Source organism: Amblyraja radiata, chromosome 13, assembly GCF_010909765.2.
Source record: "Amblyraja radiata isolate CabotCenter1 chromosome 13, sAmbRad1.1.pri, whole genome shotgun sequence".
In the NCBI taxonomy this organism is placed as follows: Eukaryota; Metazoa; Chordata; class Chondrichthyes; order Rajiformes; family Rajidae; genus Amblyraja; species Amblyraja radiata.
The window spans coordinates 43872049-43894821 of NC_045968.1; the positions used below are offsets into that span (position 1 = coordinate 43872049).

At 42.6% G+C, this 22773-nt stretch overlaps 1 protein-coding gene across 1 annotated transcript in view; it reads left to right on the top strand.

Annotated features, from left to right (window-relative positions):
- Window positions 1-22773, top strand: part of slc9a9 (solute carrier family 9 member A9) — a 323375-nt gene that overhangs the window by 261226 nt on the left and 39376 nt on the right. Inside the window, exon 14 of the mRNA XM_033031006.1 lies at window positions 3767-3849. Coding sequence (XP_032886897.1) covers window positions 3767-3849 — 83 coding nt within the window. The remainder of the gene's footprint in view (window positions 1-3766; window positions 3850-22773) is intronic.

Below are 22773 nucleotides of genomic sequence, written 5' to 3' on the forward strand. Positions count from 1 at the left end.
CTGTCCAGATGCCACCTAACCTGCTGAGTTCCTCCAGCACTTTCTGTCGTGCTCAGAGTTCCAGCATCTGCGGTTTCCCATGTCTCTGTTATAAAGATTATAAATTTATTACACAAATTACATTCAGTCCAAAGAAGTAATACTTAACAAAGACAAAAGTCAGCCTGTATCTTAAAACTTCAGAGGCTTGCCCTCGAGTGAGTGACTGTGATGCTATCCTCTGCTGGGTCCCTTATTATTTAAAAAAATGCTCTATTCTTAAAGAAATTAAATCGGAAATACAATATAATCAGTTCACATCTTTCTCTACATTAATTGTACTGTCAGATCTAAAAAAATACATGAATGCCACTTAAGCTTTTGCAGTACATCGATGAAAGGCTATTACACAGAGCCCAGCCCCTGAATGTCCAGTGGTGGTAGGACTGTAGAGTGTGGTCCTTCCCCATAGAGCCTCCACAGTGGCTAGACTGAGCTCTAGTGCACTCTTCAACATCAATTCGGGCATCCTGGTATGTAACAGCTGGGTTCTGACGAGTGCAGAATTTCTTTCATTTGATTTTCTTTCTCTCTCCCTTTCTCTCTCTCTATATAGAAAATAGGTGCAGGAGTAGGCCATTCGGCCCTTCGAGCCTGCACCGCCATTCAATATGATCATGGCTGATCATCCAACTCAGTATCCTGTACCTGCCTTCTCTCCATACCCCCTGATCCCTTTAGCCACAACGGCCACATCTAACTCCCTCTTAAATATAGTCAATGAACTGGCCTCAACTACCTTCTGTGGCAGAGAATTCCAGAGATTCACCACTCTCTGTGTGAAAAATGTTTTTCTCATCTCGGTCCTAAAAGATTTCCCCCTTAACCTTAAACTGTGACCCCTTGTTCTGGACTTCCGCAACATCGGGAACAATCTTCCTGCATCTAGCCTGTCCAACCCCTTAAGAATTTTGTAAGTTTCTATAAGATCCCCCCTCAGTCTTCTAAATTCTAGCGAGTACAAGCCGAGTCTATCCAGTCTTTCTTCATATGAAAGTCCTGATATCCCAGGAATCAGTCTGGTGAACCTTCTCTGTACTCCCTCTATGGCAAGAATGTCTTTTCTCAGATAAGGAGACCAAAACTGTACGCAATACTCCAGGTGTGGTTTCACCAAGGCCCTGTACAACTGCAGTAGAACCTCCCTGCTATACTCAAATCCTTTTGCTATGAATGCTAACATACCACTCGCTTTCTTCACTGCCTGCTGCACCTGCATGCCTACTTTCAATGACTGGTGTACCATGACACCCAGGTCTCGTTGCATCTCCCCTTTTCCTAATCGTCCACCATATATGTCTATCTCTATGCCTATCTCTCTACCTATCTATCACCCTCTCTGTATCTCTATATATCTCTTCGCCTCTCTCAATCTCCCCTTCCCTCCCTCCTCCTTTGATGTTATATGTAAACTGCTCCCCCCACGTTCTTTTAGTTATACTTCGCCCCCCACCCAACACCCTCCCCCACCCCCCTCCACACAATAAGTCTGAAGAAGGATCCCGATCTGAAAAGTAACCTATGCATGGTCTCCAGAGATGCTGCCTGACCCACAGAGTTGCTCCAGTAGTTTGTGTCTTTTATTGTAAACCAGCATCTGCAATTCCAGGAATGAGTGGATTAATAAATGATGAGCGTTTGATGGCACTGGGCCTCTACTCGCTGGAGTTTAGGTTCAGGGGGAACCTCATTGAAACTTACAGAATAATGAAAGACATAGATATAGTAGATGTGAAAAGGATGTTTCCACCGGTGGGAGAGTCTGGGGAGGGGAGGGAGAGAGGGAGAGGGAGAGGGAGAGGGAGAGGGAGAGGGAGAGGGAGAGGGAGAGGGAGAGAGAGAGAGAGAGAGCGCGCTCTTGGTCACTCATAATTTTAGGTTTCTTGATGATCAGCACTGGCCGTGAACTGTGATTGTGTTATATATGAGCGGCCACAGTGATGCAGCAGTATAATTGCTGCCTTGCAGTGCTTGCATCACCGGAGACCTGGGGTCAATCCCGACTACGGTTGCTGCCTGTACGGAGTTAGTACATTCTCCCTGCGACATCAAGGGTTTTCTCCAAGATCTTTGGTTTCCTCCCACACTCCAAAGACGTGTATGTGTAAATTATCCCTAGTGTGTGTAGGATAGTGTTAATGTGTGGGGATCGCTGGTCAGTGCGGGCTCGGTGGGCCGAAGGGCCTGTTTCCGCGCTGTGTCTCTAAACTAAACTAAACTAAATATATCAGGTTGCCACATTGTCTGCATGAGAAACAACTAATTTCAATTCAAAAATAGGCACAAAGTGTGTAATAGTATGTGGGATAGTGCTAATGTATGAGGTTCGCTGGTCGGCGTTGACTTAGTGAGCCAAAGGGCCTGTTTTCCTGCTGTATCTGTAAGCTAAACTAAACTGAATCTCTCAAATAAAGAATAGTCAATAAGAGTAATAATGTAGCTGATGTCACTGAGCATCAATGGAGTCATGAAGCAATTCATTCCTTCACCAAACAACATGATGAAAACTCAATTCTTTTTTTTCAATGAAAGCTGTAAGAGTTGAACTTAAAAACAGAAGTTTTGCCTTGAGTATATCTTTAGTGAAACATTGTAATTGGAGAGCCCTTAAGTGCCTGTCCCACTGTACGAGCTAATTCAAGAGTTCTCCCGAGTTTCCCCTGATTCTAACTCGGAGAATTACGGTAATAGCCGCTCGTAGGTACTCGGGGCTCTCGTGGACATTTTTCACCATGTTAAAAAATCTTCACGAGTCTTCACGACCTCACCGCCTTTCCCGAGTACCTGCCGTTAGCGTTACGAGCCGCTAAGAGACGTCCCGAGCTCCAACCTACCCGCTACGTACATTCTACGTGTTTGATTTTTTTTTTTAACTCAGGAGAGCTCTTGAATTACCTCGTACAATGGGACAGGCCCTTAATTCTTACACCTTTCTTGCCTCAGCTCTCCATCTCCATTCCTTCACCAGCATCTGTTTGGATAATCCCTAAGAAAGACACACAGAGCTGGAGGAACGCAGCAGGTCAGGCAGCATCCCTGGAGAAAAGGAATAAGTGACGTTTCGGGTCGAGACCTTTCATCAGATCCCACTCTTCTCACCCCCTTAGATAACCGGATGTGATCACATTTTTCATCGCTCCCAATTGTGTTTTTGATCTTTTTTTTTTTTTCAAATTTTAAACTTTATTCAGAATTACAAAAAAAAAGTACAAAACAAAAGCAGTGCAAAAACATTGTCATGGGCCAGACATACATTCATTAGTGTCGAATCCGGTAGTGTTATGGATCTGGCCGGAATCAGGAGGCACTCTGGGAATACTTGTTTGAAGCTGGTTTCACATTCCCATATCCCCACTTCCTTCCCCCTTTAAAGCCAGGGCCACAGAGTCTAGAATCCCTTTGTGTTCCAGCGTTTTACATTTAGCAGTATTTCTGTGTTAAAAATAACAGGATACTCTTCGTATCCAGCATGTAATAGATTTTTGTTTTGTTCCTTTGTGGCATTTGCTGGTTTTCAGCAAGGTTCGTTTCCTCAGGTTTCAGAGATGAGAACAGAGGGCCACTCTGGATATTGCAATTTACATGCTAATGAAAAAGCTTAGTCACTGTGAGGCTATGCAGCCATGCAGTCCATCACGTCTAATCCTCCTGTTTGAAATAACATCATTTAGTAGCAGGTCTGAAATAACCCTTTCTTAAAGAAGAATGTCAATTTTTATCTCCGCAGAGTGGCGATGGCATGCAAGTGATGAACCCCACAGAAGCAGAAAGTGCCTGGATGTTCCGGATATGGTACAATTTTGACCACAAGTATCTTTTCTTTGGGTGAACTGTAAGTCATAGCTCAGCAGTCTATAGTCTAAGCCCTAATGACCTTACTCCAAGTGATAGCCGCAATTAGGCAATGTTCAACCCGTAGGATACAAATCAGTTTTAATGCCAAATCACAGAAGTGTGAGCATCTGCACACATTTTTATCTGCATGCTGTCTTACTTGTGTATGCACAGTGCATACTGGCATAAAGAGTCTGGAGCAGTTTCTTCTTCATTTGTATTTGAAGCATCGTGTTGTGGCTACATTAGAAGTATTCTATGATTTAACAGAAAGTGCCACATGCTGTTTTCAAGGCATGGGGTTGTGAAGATGTGGGAATGCATGAGAACGTACCATGGAAAGACTGATTGCAGGGATGTTGAGATTCTAAGACACTCGGGAGCCCTGTGGGGCTGGAAGGTGCATTCCAGCTCCAAATCAGTGGCTATTTAAATGTACTCACACATTCTGGTATACACTGCTTATCCTTATTTTATACATACCATAGCAAGTACCACAACAGTAAATAAAAACACAAAATGCAGGTGTAATCAGGCATCATCTATGGAGAACATGGATAGGTGACATTTCGGATCTAGACCCTTCTTCAAACTGATTATAATAGGGTAGAGAAAGCTGGAAAAGGGGTGTAGGATAAAGCCTAGCAAATGATAGGTGAGTGTGGTTTGATTGGCAGATGGGTAGAGATGAAAAGGAGACAAAACGGTGTCAGATAAGAAGAGAAGAGGAATGAAATGTGAAGCCAGAGGAAGGGATATAGTGGAGAGAAGATGGGCGTAAAGGGACAGGGGAAGGGATAATGGGAGAAATGGCTGTGCACCCGGTTGGGGCCAGGGAAGAACTGGGAAAAGGGGATGGGCTGTTTCTTAAAATTGGAGAAATCAATGTTCATACCTTTGGGTTGTAAGCTACCAAAGCAGACTGTGAAGTGCTGTTTCTCCAGTTTGTGTGTGTAACCTCACTCTGCAATGGAGGAGGCCCGGGACAGAAACATCAGTAGAGTAATGGAAGGGTTAGCAACCTGGAGGTCTAGAATGCTTTGGTGGATGAAGTGCAAGTGTTGCCTAAGACCTGTTGTGTTCAATTTTGCTCATTTTAGAAAAGGGCTCCTCAAACTAATGTTAACACCCTATTTAAAGATGTAAGCTTTTTAGCATCATTTCTTGGCACTCCTGGTAAAGAATAGGGTCAGACATCTTTCTCTTGCTATTGGTTATTACTAGGCAATGGATAGATTCAAGACCAGTTTCCCCTCAGTTTTTCATTGTTTGCACATTTATGCATGTTGTCACCAGAATTTCAGCTACAATGTAATACTGGAAATGTCCAGTTGCCTCTGTCAACAGGTGTCACTGTAACACTGAACATTATAGTCTGACATTTGGTTCCAATGACTTCAGTGGCCAAGAATGATGTTTTACTCCCATGCATTTGCCAAGTTATCTTCTTTCACTGGCAGAAATGTAGAGCATCAACTATAATTCTACACTTAGATGTTGAAGGAGATAATTATATCTAAATGGCAGGATGTATGTCAGTGTATATCTCTTCCTGTTTATGATATGGCCAGTGAGTCATTATCTATTTTGTAGTCTTTTCCTGATGCCATGTTAAAGGGAAGTATATTTTCCAATTAGAGACGCAAAGTGTTGGAGTAACTCAGCGGGTCAGGCAGCGCCTCTGGAGAAAAAGGATGGGTGATGTTTCAGGTCAGGATCCTTCTTCAGACTGGCCCAAAGTCACCCATCCTATTTCTCCAGAGATGCTGCCTGACCCACTGAGTTACACCAGCACTTTGTGTCTATCTTTGGTATAAAGCAGTATTTGCAGTAGCTTTCTACAAAATATTTTACAATTATTCATGAAATGTCTGTATCTCACATGATCTGTACTGAATAGGTTTACAAAAAAAGACACATAGAGCTGGAGTAACTCAGCGGGTCAGGCAACATCTGTGGTGAACAGATAGGAGACTTTTCGGGTTGAAACCAAGGATCTTCCATGTTGAATTCCCACTATATGTTTGATTGCGACTTCTTGTGAGTTCTATTTGGTTTTTCAAACATTATCCAGGTTGAATTTGCTGGAAGTTGATTGCATTGGTTCTGAAGGGAATGACCAACTTCAGACTGTTGTGACGGTGAAGCTATGATATACAGTGAGATGTTTATTTCCCCCAATTTGCTGGATTCAAGTGAAACTATTCCAACAACCCTGATATAGATTTTCATGGAAAAAATGTTTCATTAGTAAAAATCTCAATTTGATGATGAGTGTTGTATTGGTGCCAATTCAGAGCAGTCTTTCAATTAAAGCTTTTCACTATTCTTTCATCACAGATGACAATGACAATGCGATCCAATTAGGCAAACTGGGGAAACAGATGGACATACAAAAAAGCCATTAAAATCATCAAATTTAATTTTAATATTCTATGCCTCGTGTCTTCCTCTTCCCGGTCATTATTTCTATAGAATTCACCCTTTTATGTCACTCTCACTACTCTTTCTTTTAGACTTTAGGCATACAGCATGGAAACAGGCCTTTTGGCCCACCGAGTCTGCACTGATGAGTATACTAACCTACACATACTAGGGACAATTTTTCAACTTGCAAAAGCTAATTGACATTACAAACCTCTATGTCTTTGGAATGTGGGATGAAACTGGAGCACCCGGAGATGTGGTCACAGGGAGAACGTACAAACTCCGTATAGACAGCACCCAGCATCGAACCGGGTCTCTGGTGTAACTACCGCTGCACCACTTTCCTGACACAATGTTTCATTTCCCTGACACAATATTGTCATGCTATCATACACATTAGTCTTTGCCATATTTTAATGTAGATTCAGCTCTCATTGAATCTCACAGCCATTCAGCCACTTATGTTGACCCTGTCCAATTAACCACTCCGGTACTGTTTTCCCATTGCCTCTTCAATTACCTATCCTGTTCCAATTGTAGATGCTGTTGGATCTAAATCCACTACACTGTCAGCAGTGGATTCTAAGTGAAAACAAGCCTCTATGTTTAAACGGTCCCATCTTGTCAATGGAGACACAAGAAACTGCAGATGCTGGAATCTTGAGCAGAACACAGAACTCAGTGGGTAAGGCAGCCTCTGTGGAGATAATGGGTAGAACCTTACCTGTTCATTCCTTCCCCGGATGTTGCCTCACCTGCTCAGTTCCTCCAGCAGTTTGTGTTTTGCTCATATCTCCAAAGGATCTTTTACATTTGTTTCAATGTCTATGCTCCAGCCATGGAAAGGACACCAGACAACATTTTTTTTATCGGATAATGTTATTCCATTCAAATACATGCTATTCTAAAGGTCAATAACATTTAATAAGCAAACCACACATTTGATATGCGTTTAACCATGTCTACTTCAACTCACTGGTAGAAAATGATTGGTAGGTTTTTAGTCATCCAGAATGCTTTTAAGTGTTGTGCTTATTTATCAGGGGAAAGAATTGTCTATGCTTTGAGCAGTAACATTTCCATTTACTCCTCCGGAATTAATTAAGTGTTCTAGTGAGATGAGCAGAAAAAACAAGGTTCATGTTCTATGCGGGTAATTTAGAAAAAGATCTGAGATTGGAAGGAGACACCTGGATTTCTGATGCTTTAATTAGAAATCGAGTCAGAAAGTTTCTGACAACGTGAAGCTGTGAGAAATTTGAAGTCTCTTTAAACAAATTTGGTAGAAGTCTAATATAGATCGGCTGTTTGCAAAGGACACCTAGTGTACGCCTTCCAATGGCAAACTGCTGAGTGCCTGCATTTATTTATATTTGAAGCTCTTTTTGTGATGTGGAAGAATTCTAATAATTGTTTAGTGTTTGAAGATGGACTAAGCTTTCATCTGAAATCTGAATGCATTTTCCATGACCATTTTAAAAATAGGTACCTTATCAACTGGAACTTACCATAGACCAACCAACTGCTCAAATTTCTAATATTAGTAACATTTGTAGAAATGCTTACAATTATATCATGTTTCTAAGCCAAATATTTTGATGACAAGAAATGTTGAAACATGCTAGCTGAGAAAAAATAGCCATTGAGTCACATTTGGGTATGGATTTGGATAGATGAATGAAAGTTGGAAGATTGTGGATGTGCTTTTCAAGTTGTAATTCATCCCAAATTGGGAAGCAAAGTGCAAGAATTCTGACAATGGGCAAAAAGCAGCTTGAGGGCTTCTAAAGTGTGGGTAGAGTGGGAGAGAGCAAAGGCAAGGTGAAAGGAGGCAGCATGGGAGGAGGCCACAGAGGGAGTTCTGAATAAGTACACTGATTGTGAATCCAATGAGTTGGGGTGTGATGAGGATGTAGAGGAGAAGAAGAAAGACAAGCAGAACATGATTTGATGCATCTGGCTGAATTGGCAGAGTAATAGTTGATGTAAGATGTAATAGGCCTACATAAACTCACACGAGAAGACTGCAGACAACAAAACTGAAGGAAAGGATAGTTATTATAAGTACATCTTGACGTGCACTGCTCAGAATGCATGGCAAACAATGACCTACTTTACAAATGTATTCCACACTGTAATGTGTGAAGCGCAGCAGTCAATTCCTGCACAGCATGTTTCCATGACAGCACTGAAACAATGACACGATAATGTGTTGGAGCATGGTGACTGGGGGTGAGGTGCTGACTGGAACATTCCTATATAATGTCATGTCCTTTGATGTTTATTTGAGAGTGAAGCCAAGATCTTGGTTTGAGGATTTACCAGAATTATAATGTCTAGGCTGTGTTTTAAACTGAAGAACTTGTTCTCATTCCAATTGTGACTTTTCTAAATTGTGTATTGCTCCTTCTTTCTCTTAGCAATAAATATTCCACTGAGGATGGTAGTGAATCTTGCATGTATCCATTCTGCTGTACAATTCTCTGTGAAGTACATTCTCCTCGGGCATCTGTAGTGGTGTCATGGTTCTCTTCCAGATTGTTGTTGTTGTTTGCATTAACTTACTTCCTTTTGGGGTTGGGGCTAGTTGGTTGCATTGTAATTGGAGTCACAGGATGTTGTTGGGATGTGGGGGAAAAAAGCACAACTGAAAGCAGTCAAGTTGTGGTACATTTCCTGCTTTAGATTCGTTTATTATTGCCACGAGTACCGAAGCACAGTGAAAAGATTTTGTTTGCGGGCTATTTGGTGAAAGAATGGACCACACATGATTACAATCAAGCCTTCCACAATATACAGGTAACGGGTAAATGGTATAGATAAAAGATAAAGGGTACAGCATATAGTGCAAGATAGTCAGATGAATGATGATCCCCAATGAGGTGTTGGGGAGCTCAGAACCACACTCTAGCTGATCTCAGATTGATACAAGCATTGTACTCTCAATCTGCTGTGCTAGTTCTTTGACTTTCAGCCTCTCTTGTTCTGTCATATTTCCATTCCCAGTCAGACATTCCTCAACACTTCTCCTTTTCATTCTCTCTCCGTTGCTTAGGAGGGATTAGGAGGGATGACATCTCCACTGTTATTTGTGGCTCGTCTGCCCTCAGAGTACACTCTTCTTTGCAGCACTCCTTCTGCCAGGAGGACAGGCACAGCTCAGCAGCCTCTTAAAATGTAACTTTGTCGAGAACGAAGGGAGACTAGAAGGGGTCACCTGACCTCACATGGAGTTTGCGCGATCTCTGTGTGAATTTCATTTGGGTGCTCCAGTTTCCTCACACACACCAAAGACGTGTGGATGGTTAGTTAAACTTCCAATGTAAATTGCCTCTAGAATGCGGATGAGTGGGAAAAATCTGAGGGCAATGAAGAGAACATGGGGAGAATTTTAAAATCGGATTAGCAGGATTAATGTAAAATGGTTGGATGATGGTCAGTGTGGGCTCAGTGGTCCAATGGGCTGTTTCTATGCTGCATCTCAGCCTGATATGGCAACTGCTCTGCTCTCAACCCCCTGGTCAACACAGCCCAGTCCGTCACTTCCTTCCAACTAGTCTATCTTCATGGCGCTGTCACATAATCTTACTTTTAACTCTATCTCATTCCATTATTGTACTTTAATATTATTTTGCATTACTTGAACTTTGCAGTAGAATCTCACCCCATTCTTCTGTTTTGCATATGTTGTATTTATTGTGGTATTTATCATTCACGTACATACACTGTGTATTCTGTGAGCTTTAGGTGGGTGATCAATTTCATTACACCCTGGTGCAGATGACAATAAACTAATATGATCTGGCTTTTTGATTTGGGGTTGATAGCAGAGGAATCACTACAAGGCCTTGAGTTGTAAACTGTTGGTATTGTCTCTTCCATTCTCAGTAATTTGTTACCCCTTCCAATCCCATTATGTTCCTCCATGCCACGTGGTCTCTTTGCTCTACCTTTTGTGTTGTTCGCCATTTGCTATATTTATAATTTTATCGAGTTTCTCGTCAGACATTGCTGTTCCTTTCCATTTCCCCAATTCCTCCCATGCGCGTCCACACGCATCTTGCTGACCTTAGCTCTAATTTGATCTCCTTCCTCACTGTAATCTCTGCAGAATCCAATCTGATCTTAAATTGTTCCCCATGCTCCCCCCCCCCCCCCCCCCCCCCATTCGACCACCATGTTACTGTGGCATACCTCTGTTTCATCTACATAGCCTTACATTGACTAAGATCTGTTTCCTGACATTCCATACTCACTCCACTTTCAAGTAGTTTAGCAGACCTACCAAAGTATACTGAAAAGGGTCACGACCCAAAACGGCACCCATTCCTTCTTTCCAGAGATGCTGCCTGGCCCGCTGAGTTGCTCCAGCATTTTGTGTCTATCTTTGATTTAAACCAGCATCTGCAATTCTTTCCTACATAGTTTAGCAGACCAATCTATACCAGATGTTGTGAGGCCTCCAGGATTATTGACACGAGTTCAAATTCCCATCAGAACAGAGATTAAGTAAAGATAGACACAAAATTCTGGAGTACTTCAGCGGGACAGGCAGCATCTCTGGATAGAAGGAATGGATGACATTTCGGGTCAAGGCCCTTCTTCAGACTGAGGGTCGGGGAGAGAGAGACACAGAGATAAGGAAGGGTAAGGAGTGAAAATTAGACATTAAAGGAGATGGGATCAAGGAAAATGTGGAATAGATCATTGTGAGCTCGGAGAAGGTGATAATGAAGCAGACAGAAATAAAATTTAATCAGGGACAGTCAGACTGGTCGGAGAACTAGGAAGGGTGAGGGATGGAGAGAGAGGGAAAGCAAGGGTTACTTGAAGTTAGAGAAGTCAATATTCATACCACTGGGGTGTAAGCTGTCCAAGCAAAATATGAGGTGTTGCTCCTCCAATTTGTGCCGGGACTCTCTCTGACAGTGGAGGAGGCCCAGGACAGAAAGATCAGTATGAGAATGGGAGGGGGAGTTAAAGTGTTTAGCAACAGGGCGATCAGGTGCATTGAGGCGTACTGAGTGGTGGTGTTCGGCAAAACGATCGCCAAGCCTGCGCTTGGTCTCGCCGATATATAAGAGTCTACTCCTGGAACAGTGGACACAGCAAATGAGGTTGGAGGAGATGCAAGTGAACCTCTTCCTCACCTGAAAAGACTGTTGTGGTCCTTGGACGTAGTCCAAGTTGAGATTAAGTAAATCTCAAACAAAAAGCTAGGATCAGTAAATGCGTCTATGAAATTGTCAGATTGTCTTAAAATCCAAACTGTTTACTTCTGTCCTTGCAGGGTGTAAATCTGCTCCTAGCTGCTCGGGCATGTGTATGGGAATTACAGAATGCTTGCCTCTTAACTGCCCTTGGAATGGACTGGGTTCAAATGTTAGTCTCACAGCATTAGGAGGCAGCACAGTTGCACAGCGGTAGAGTTGCTGTCTTGCGACGCCAAAGACCAGCACGCCAGGTTTGATGCTAACCATGGGTGCTGTCTGTACAGAGTTTGTACGTTCTCCCCATGACCACATGGATTTTTCCCGGGTGCACCGGCTTCCTCCCACACTCCAAAGACATACAGGTTTGTTGATTAAGTAAGTGGTTAAGAAGGAACTGCAGATGCTGGAAAATCGAAGGTCTGAAGAAGGGTTTCGGCCCGAAACGTTGCTCATCTCCTTCGCTCCATAGATGCTGCTGCACCTGCTGAGTTTCTCCAGCATTTTTGTGTACCTTCAGGTTTGTAGATTAATTGACTTCGGTAAAAATGTAATTTGTCCCAAGTGTGTAGGATAGTGTTAGTGTATGGGATGATCACTGGTCAGTGCGAACTCGCTGGGCTGAAGGGCCTATTTCCGCACTGCATCTCTAAAGTCTAAAGTCACCGATGACTTCCACATCTTGTGAATTAATGAATACATTTTAAAAATATTATAGCCTTTGTGAGTAAATTTGCAGCACTGCATTTCACCAGGCTCAGTTCTGATCCCGTGTTTTATGTGTTAGCATAGCCGCCAGCTGACAACATGGTGTCCGACGACAGTGTTTGCAGTTACATCAGTCCATCCTGTTGTACGGTTCACATCCTGTGATAACTATCACAATTAAGCTCTCTCTCCCTGCCAGGCGCAACAGTCAGCTTTTAAAATGATACAAGGTCATTGATCACGATGAACCACCATAAATATCAGGATGTCCTGGGAAGTTGCAAATATCCTTTGCGTTAACAGTGTCAGTCTTGTAATTGTTAAATAGCACATGTCTGCTGACTATGTATATGCCGATGATCTCAGACACATCTCTTCCTCTTAAGTCATTCTGCAGTTCAAGGATTTTTTAATTTATCTTTCTTTGGGTTTAGTTTAGTTTTAGTTTAAGGATCCAGCATAGAAACAGGCCTTTCGGCACACCAAATCCTCGCCAGCCACTGATCACCCGTTCACACTCGTTATACGTTCTCATCCACTCCCTACACATTAGTGGCAATTTACAACGGCCAATTAACCTACAAATCAGCCCATCTTTGGGATGTGGAAGGAATCCGGAGCACCCAGAGGAAACCCACGCTGTAGGGAGAACGTGCAAACTGCACACAGACAGCTGCCCAAGTCAGGATTGAACCCAGGTCTTTGGCATGGCAATGGCTCTACCAGCTGCTTCTCTGTGCCGCTCAAATTCTGGGCATGACTGTCATTTTTTGCTCATTCTTACTTTGCCCTTGAGCATATGCTAGTTAGCCATTCACAACCGCTTGTTAAGTCATTTCAAAGGAGGGTTTAGAGGGTCAACCACTAGGAGTAGGCCGGGGACTCACACATAGACCAGTCTCTGTGACAGTGGCAGATTCTCTCCTCTGATTCATTAATGAAGAACACTAAATTATGCCGATGAATCTTTATAAGAGTCTTTGGTCATCATCACTAGTTATTGTTCCAAATTATTAACCAAATTTTTTAATCGCTCAGCTGCAGTGTGATCTTTGAATTTGAATTTCCAGATTGTTAGTGCAGGCCTCTGGATTATTACCGTACTATTTTAATCACCATGCCACTCTCCAATCACCTATATCCTTTCCTCAGGCTTCACATTTCACTCTTCTCTCCTTAATTTGCAACATTTTTGTATTTTGCATTTTTGTATTTTTTTCTTCTATGTCCACCCATTTTCCAGACAAAAACTCAGCTTTGTCCAATCCCCACATATTGTTGAACTCCCTTCCTCCACCACCACCATCCCCCCCCCCCACCCCAGTCAGTTTGAAAAAGAGTCCCATCCCAAAATGTCACCTATCCCTGTCCTCCAGAGAAGTTGCCTGAGCCATTGTGGTTTTTTTCTGTGAACTAGCATCTGCAGTTCTGTTACTTCATGGTGATTAGATCTATTCTTAAGAATCACACCATGGCAACAGGAAATCCGTCTTCAGCTAATGAAATATCAGTCGGCCATCCTAAAAGACATTGAAAATGCATCAACTGGGTTTTTTCTTTTGTTCTCAATGCCCACATAAATCAAAAATATGTTCGCAATTTGCCACTCCACCCCTGCTGAAAAATAAAACATGTTGATTCAACCCTATGTTATTTTAAGTTGGAGAGAAATAAGTTCAGCATCAAGATTTTACAATCAAATATATAGACAGTGTTATGTTCTGAAAGGAGTAGCTTAAGCAAAATATGTGTTTGGTATATTCAAATGTGGCAAATGCAGTCAAATAAATAACGGAGTGCAGCTCTCATTTGCTTTGCAATGTTGCTTGAACCATCTTAGAACGATTTACATTCTGCACTGAGCCTCCCCACCCTGCCCATCTTAATCGAGTATAGTCATGCTCTTAATATTCCTCAATATTCCTGCTGATAATCAATATTCCTCTGAAAATCTCTGCTCGGAGATAGACAAATTCTTGATTAGAACGGGTGTCAAGGGTTACGGGGGAAAGGCAGGAAAATGGGATTAGGAGGCAGAGATCAACCATGATTGAATGGGCCGAATGGCCTAATTCTACCTCTATAACTTGTGAACATGAACTTGTGATAGGCAGATGGTTGCACAAAGGCCAGAGATGAAAAAAGGTGTAAGACAAAAGGATTGAAGAGTTGCGAATTGTGAACCCAAAGGAAGGAATGTAGGTGGAGGGGGTGGGGAGAAATCAGTAATAGTCTATGTGGGGCACAGGGGAGGGGGGTGTGGGGAGAAAGGGAAGGGAGAAGGTGTTGTTAGAACGTGTATATTCAAAGCTACTAAGTTAATTGCTATTCTGCCATTTTCTAATAAGTTATGTATCAATGAAATATAAATTATCCTGCAAGGATTCGGTCGGTAACACTTGCATTCTCAGCCTAAGAAGATTTCCCCTCTACAATCTATTAAAGAAAATTAACAGCAAAGAACAGCCCTGCCAATGCTCGCTCTACATCTGGTGGTTATCTGCAGCCCGGGCCGATCTCTGACCTGCTGGCACTACTCACCGAGCACCACAGGCAAAATGCAGCGGTCGTCAGCAATCCAAAACAAAGACAGAAGAAAGCTTTAAAAACAACAGGGCAGGTCAGCAAGCATTCATGACAAGAGAACAGTAGACCTTTCAGGCAACACCCTTCAGCAGAACAGTAAAGTCTTGAGGTAAGCAGATCTGTAGAATCAGAAAGAGAGGGAGGCAGGAGGGGTTGAAGCAAACACACACACACAGAAGATTTTGTTTTTCAGTCAAGTAAAGGACAGGAATTTTAAATAACTAGGAATCTTTAAAGAAACAAGTGAGGTCTTAATAAGGACGTTCTTAAGTTCTTGGAGCAGAATTAGGTCATTTGGCCCATCATGTCTATTTCGCCATTCAATCATGGCTGATCTATCTCTCCCTCTCAATGCCATTCTCCTACCTTCTCCCTATTGCCCCTGATACCCTGAAGTCATAAGGGGTCTGAAGAAACGGCATATATGTTTAGTTTGGAGAGACAGCATGGAAACAGGCCCTTCACCCCACCGAGCCCATGCCGATCATCGATCACTCGTTCACACCAATTCTATGTTATCTAACATTCACATCCACTTCTTACACATTAGCAGCAATGTTACAGAAGACAATTAACCTACAATCCCACATGTCTTTGAAATATGGGAGGAAACCAGAGCACCCACATGGTCACAGCGAGAACGTGCAAATTCCATGCAAGCAGCAGCAGAGGTCAAGATCGAACCTGGGTCTCGTGTGCTGTGAGGCAGCAGTTCTACCAGCTGTGCCACTGTGCCGCCCTATGGCATAGTAGAGATGAATAATGTTACCAATCTAATGGTCAGGTTCAAAACTAAATGACACAAAGTTGTTTTTGGTTAGGACTGTTCTGGGTGGCAGCAACTCTACTGCTGCACCACCGTGCAACAGCTTGAAGTGTCACCGGCAATCTCCATAATCCAGTTGACTTGTTCTGAGAAAGCTGATTTTGTTCAGTTGTCATAGTAGTCACGTGAGATGTACTGAGTTATTTATGTACACACTGATATCGAAGCATGGAAGTGTGCTGATCTTCACCACTGAGTCTAGGAATTATAATGGTTGAATGCATACAGCTGAACTTGTCTAAACCAATTAGCCCAGTTAAAGAAGGTAAATTGTATGTTAATCCTTTGGGGCAGTGCTTCTTAAACTGGTGAATGGTTTACCCAAGGGTGAATGAAATTATTTTGGGGTGAATGAAACTAGAGGGGTTAATGAAGGGTGAATTACTTAATTTATTCAGATTTTTTTTTTCTCTGTACTTAAGAAAGGCATTGCCATTAAACTGGTTAGTGAGCTCTTATTGGTTTTAATAGCCGGAAATTTGATATGTTTTTTTCTCACTACCAAATTTTCTAATTTCAAAGTAGCAGGATATTTCCCAAATTTACTGTATGTTCAAAAAGTTGAATAAAATAAACACAAGAAATGAGTTAATTTATGTTTTTTGCTCATGTGACAAAATAAATTATATATAAAATTATACACAAGGGAGAATAAGATGAAAATTACCAAAAAGCATAAGAAAACTTAGTCAAGGGTGAATGAAATTTTGTGATAAAGATTCAAGGGTGAATGACACTTAAATAGTTTAAGAAGCACTGCTTTAGGGTGTTGAGAAACAGAACCTTTACCAACAATTCTGATGGCCATAGAGCCTTAATGAAAAGTCTTATTAGCGGTATGTTTGTGTTACCATTTTAGAACAATTATTTTATTAGAACTTCTTTTGGTGGATTCAAGAATAGTGGTGTATCATAGCAGGAGGTAATATCTGCCGATTTCCCCCAGCTGAATGCTTACTACCAACTAACCAACCCCTTCTCACTTCTATCCATCTGTCACTTGCTAGCTCTTTCCTCACCCCTCCTCCCACTGCTTTATACTGGCCGCTTTCCCTCTACTCTTTCCGTATGTCAATGGTCAATGGTCATTCTCCCACCTCCTCTCTGGTCTTCGAGGGACGAGCAGGGGTCGGCTTGGCGGCTTCGCCCTACTGGGCGCGGTCCGACAGGTCTTTTACATCTGGCCACGCATCCCACCAGGTCTTTTGTGTCTGGCCACGCAGCTCCCTGGGTCTTGGGTCTCAACCCAAAACGTCGACAGCGGGTCAGACAGACGCTGCCTGAGTATAGGAGGAGGGAGGTTCTACTGCAGTTGTACAGGGTCTTGGTGAGACCACACCTGGAGTATTGTGTACAGTTTTGGTCTCCATATCTGAGGAAAGACATTCTTGCCATAGAGGGAGTACAGAGAAGGTTCACCAGACTGATTCCTGGGATGTCAGGACTTTCATATGAAGAAAGACTGGATAGACTTGGCTTGTACTCGCTAGAATTTAAAAGATTGAGGGGGGATCTAATAGAAACTTACAAAATTCTTAAGGGGTTGGACAGGCTAGATGCAGGAAGATTGTTCCCGATGTTAGGGAAGTCCAGGACAAGGGGTCACAGTTTAAGGTTAAAGGGGAAATCCTTTAGGACCGAGATGAGAAAAACATTTTTCACACAGAGAGTGGTGAATCTCTGGAACTCTCTGCCACAGAAGGTAGTTGAGGCCAGTTCATTGGCTAAATTTAAGAGGGAGTTAGATGTGGCCCTTGTGACTAAAGGGATCAGGGGGTATGGAGAGAAGGCTCTGATACAGGATACTGAGTTGGATGATCAGCCATGATCATATTGAATGGCGGTGCAGGTTCGAAGGGCCGAATGGCCTACTCCTGCACCTATTTTCTAGGTTTCTATGTTTCGATGTGTTCCTTCAGCTGCTTTTTCATTTTTGGTTACGTATTCCACCATCTGCAGTGTGCATGTGGAGTCATAACCATGACACCCAGCTGTGGCACAAACTGAAGGGCAGTCCATTCTGCATTTGAAATTTGTGTCCATTTATTTTTTTAAATCTTGTTATGAACATCAAGCTGCAGTTAAAAGTATAGGTGAGGTCAAATTCTCAGAGCACTGTGATTCTTGTAATCCACCGAAATATATTACAACACCAGTGTAAAACGGAGGAATAAGTTACTGCAAAGTCTGCTTGCAGCTTGAAGCAAAGCAATAACGGCATTGGCAGTCATGCAGAAAGAGCAGAGAGCATTGGTACTTTACACATGGAACAAGCAGGAGGGTGAGTCATTGGCTCATGTTTACATGCGTTGGCACCGATCCCAGTGTGTTCAGTGGCCTTTCCCTCAGCTGATTTTGTTCAATGCTGGGAAGAGATTCTAATTGTAAAATTTCAAATGGCATGTTGTGTTTGTGGAACTGTGTTAGAGGAAGTTGACAAAGTGGCACGATATTATTGATTTATTTCTCCTGGGATGGAACTGGAAGAAATCGGTGACAGGTAACGTCAGTGCCAGCATCGATCAGGGACACCTGAGACCATTGCTTCAATGGTTCAATGGTGCTTTATTTATCACATACGCAACTGCAGTCATATACTTTGCATATTTACACAAGCAGGCGCTGCAACATTGTAGCACCATTGCATTGCTTCATGGCAACTAGCGCCTGGAAGTACTTCCAGAATGACTTGAACAATTTGGAAATGGTGACTAAAATGTTTTGTTCTTTGATTAGTGCCTGGGGTGGAAATAAATTGCATGGGGTCGAAATAAATAGTGCCATATGATCAGAGGTGAAAGGAGGTCACTGTGACCCGCAGGTAACAAAATGGCAGATACTGGTAATTAAATTTACACGATTGGACCAGTAAGAAGATTACATTACTTTCATCCCTGCACATGATCAAGTTTCCAGGCTAGAGTTGTGCAGCATGAGAGCTGGTTTTTCGGCACACACCCATGTCAACCATAATACCTATCTATACTAATCCCAGTTGCCTCCATTAATTCTATATCCCTCGATCGCTTGCTCATTCAAGTACCTGTCCAGATGTCTCTTAAATGTTTTACTGGTTCCATCACTGGTCCTGCCAGTATCTCTCGCAGCTCATTCTAAATACCAGTTACTCCATGTTAACATTTACCCCTCAGATTCACTTTAAAACTCCTCTCCCTCGCCTTAAACTTACACCACCTAATTTTAAATAGGACTACCATGGGAAATGACTCTCGCTATCTGCCCTATTTATGCCTCTCATAGTTTTATAAACATCCATCATCTCACATCCCAACCCCCTTTGTTCCATTGAATACAGATCCAGACTGTTGAGTACATCACACATACTCACAGATCTGGTATAACAGTATTTATTGAGTAACGTATACAACACACTACAGCATGTTACTCCTATCATGCAGCAGTACTGATTAACAGCACATGTCGGGTTGCGATAATATGAATGGTGTGGTAGTAGGCGGAGCTTATAATAATAAAGCACCACATTGGTTAGTAAGTAAAGTAACCAATCTACACAGCTCATCTAATCTCTCTTTATAATTCAATCTTTCCAATCCAGGCAACTTTATAAGACACATGTTGCATCTTTATAAAACTTTGGCTAGGCTGCATTTGGAGTATTGCGTGCAGTTCTGTTTGACAGGAAGGATGTGGAGCTTGGGAGAGGGTGTAGAAGAGTTTTACCAGAATGCTGCCTGGATTAGAGGTTTTCAGAAGTTGGATAGATTTGGATTGTTTTCTCTGGAATGGTGGAGATTGGGGGAAGACTTGGTCATGGATGTATGGAGAGAAGGCAGGTACAGGATACTGATTTGGATGATCAGCCATGATCATATTGAATGGCGGTGCAGGCTCGAAGGGCCGAATGGCCTACTCCTGCACCTATTTTCTATGTTTCTATGTCATACAATTATGAGAGTCATTGATAGGGTAGACAGTCAGAACCATTTTCCTTGGGTGGAAGTATCAAAAACTAGGACATGGATATGCAGGGAATTGAGTGATGTGGATCACATGCAGGCAGATGAGATTAGTTTAATTTGGCATCATATGGATCGAAGGGCCTGTTCCTGTACTGTACTGACCAATGTTCCATATCCTTAACATCCTTGCGAATCTTTCCTGCACCATCTCTAACTTAATCACATCTTTCCTGGAGTGTGCTGACCGGAACTGAACACAATACTCCAAGTGCAGCCTAACTAACCCACCATATTTTTCTGTTTTGTTCATTAAGGGCTCAAAGAAGATTACTGCACATCCTAGTTTTTAAAGAGGACTATTACCCAGCAAAGAATAAGGTTACGAATCATGACTAAATATTACATTCTCAATAAAGAAGAGTTTGAAAGCTGTCACGTACAATTCTTCACCAAGTGAAGTGAATTTTATGGTGGTGTCCTTAAATTGTCAAGCTGTTTGCAAAAGAACAGAAATAACCTCCATCAAAATATTGGAAAGACCAAAGACATTTTGTTCATTCTCTGCCACAGACCATTTCCCTAGACACCAATATCATCCATCTCCCTGGCAGATGTCTGAGGCTGTTGTCATACTTGATTCCAAAATGAAATATCCCTCCACTAAGACCAAATATGGCCTTTTTTGACAACAAAGCCCCTTGCTACAGTTTGATCTGCTACTAAAACTTCCATCCAAGCCTTTCTTCTTCTTATCGAGTCCACATCACAATTGTTCAGCTAGAGCTCAAGTTCAAGTTCAAGTTCAAGTGAGTTTATTGTCATGTGTCCCTGTATAGGACAATGAAATTCTTGCTTTGCTTAAGCACACAGAAAATAGTAGGCATTTACTACAAAACAGATAAATGTGTCCATATACCATGATATAAATATATACACACATGAATAAATAAACTGATAGTGCAAATAACAGAAAGTGGTTGGTAATAATCAGAGTTTTGTCCGAGCCAGGTTTAATAGCCTGATGGCTGAGGGGAAGTAACTATTCCTGAACCTGGTTGTTGCAGTCTTCAGGCTCCTGTACCTTCTACCTGAAGGTAGCAGGGAGATGAGTGTGTGGCCAGGATGGTGTGGGTCTTTGATGATACTGCCAGTCTTTTTGAGGCAGCGACTGCGATAAATCCCCTCGATGGAAGGAAGGTCAGAGCCGATGATGGACTGGGCAGTGTTTACTACTTTTTGTAGTCTTTTCCTTTCCAGGGCGCTCAAATTGCCGAACCAAGCCACGATGCAACCGGTCAGCATGCTCTCGACTGTGCACCTGTAGAAGTTAGAGAGAGTCTTCCTTGACAATCCGACTCTCCGTAATCTTCTCAGGAAGTAGAGGCGCTGATGTGCTTTTTTGATGATTGCATTAGTGTTCTCGGACGCACGTCTCAGCATCGGCACACAATGGCATCTTGCGCTTCTTGTGCGTAGTGATGGAAAGGTTGCTGGAAACAGGGCCGCGACGTGAACGCTCTTTCCTTGACCCCATCTAAGCCTTTGATAACTCTGGACTTGAATATTCCAATGCAAACCAGGCTGTTATCCTATGTGCAACCATCCATACATGGATCCATCCCAAACCCTGTAGATAGACACAAAATGCTGCATTAACTCAGAGGGTCAGGCAGCAACTCTGGAGAAAAGGAATTGGTGAAGTTTTGGGTCGGAACCCCTTTTCAACTTTTAAAACCCTGCCGCCTTTACTGTAAAGTCACATCAAACTCTGTCCATCTATCCACCCCTGAGCTAAACTGTTGCATTGGCTGCCAATTATGAGGAACAGGTAATAAGTGTTGATCTTGCCAGCAACAACTTGATCCTGAAAATGGCCAAATGTAATAAAAACCAATGCCTCGAGATTCTCAACCCTGCCTTAAAATCCCTTGTCATCCCCGCCCTATCCCTATCAGCATCTCCACCAACTGAAACTGCCATGGTATCAGTCCTTCACCAGATCTGGGTTCATGAGTTTCCTCCATTTTAATCCTCCAAAGTAATAGTTCCCAAACTGGGATGGTGACTCCCTCGGGATTACAGCTTGTGGGACTAAGGATTACAGGATGTCTAAAAGGCCTAAGTAATGTTGGGGTAACTAGTTAGCAAGTACACAAGGAGAGTAATGATATATAAAAATATGTTTAGCAAACCAACTTGCCTCTGCCATAGGGCTGCTTGTAGACTCCAAGTATCCCTGACATACTCTCCTTGTAAGGAACAACTTTGATGCCATCAGGTGTTCGATGGGAGAACGTAATTACTGTGAACAAGTGGGACAGTCATTCAGTCAAGTCAAGTCAAGAGAGTTTTATTGTCATGTGTCCCAGATAGGACAATGAAATTCTTGCTTGCTGCAGCACAACAGAATGTGTAAACATAATACAGAATGGGAGATAAAAGTTCATTGTGTCTATAGACCATATATACACAATAAATAAACAGATAAAGTGCAATAGTTATAATAGACTGTTATTGTTCAGAGTTTGTTTGATGTTGTGTTTAATAGCCTGATGGCTGTGGAGAAGAAGCTGTTCCTGAACCTGGATGTTACAGATTTCAGGCTGCTGTACCTTCTTCCCGATGGCAATGGAGAGATGAGTGTGTGACCGGGATGGTGTGGGTCTTTGAAGATGTTGGCAGCCTTTTTGAGGCAGCGACTGTGAGAGATCCCTTCGATGGTGGGGAGGTCAGAGCCAGTGATGGACTGGGCAGTGGTCACAAGTTTCTGTATTATTTTCCGCTCCTGGACGTTCAAGTTGCCGTACCAGGCCACGATGCAACCAGTCAGTATGCTCTCTACTGTGCACCTGTAGAAGTTCGAGAGAGTCCTTCTTGACATACCGACTCGCCGTAATCTTCTCAGGAAGTAGAGGCGCTGATGTGCTTTCTTTATAATTCCAAGAGTGTGCTGCGACCAGGACAGATCTTTGGAAATATGCACGTCAGGAATTTGACGTTTTTGACCCTTTCCACCATCCCGTTGATATAAACGGGATTGTGGGTCCCTATCCTACCCCTTCCAAAGTCCACAATCAGTTCCTTGGTTTTGCTGGTGTTGAGAGCCAGGTTATTGTGCTGGCATCATTTGGTCAATCGGTCGATCTCACTTCTATTCTCTGACTCATCACTATTTGTGATTCGTCCTACAACAGTGGTGTCG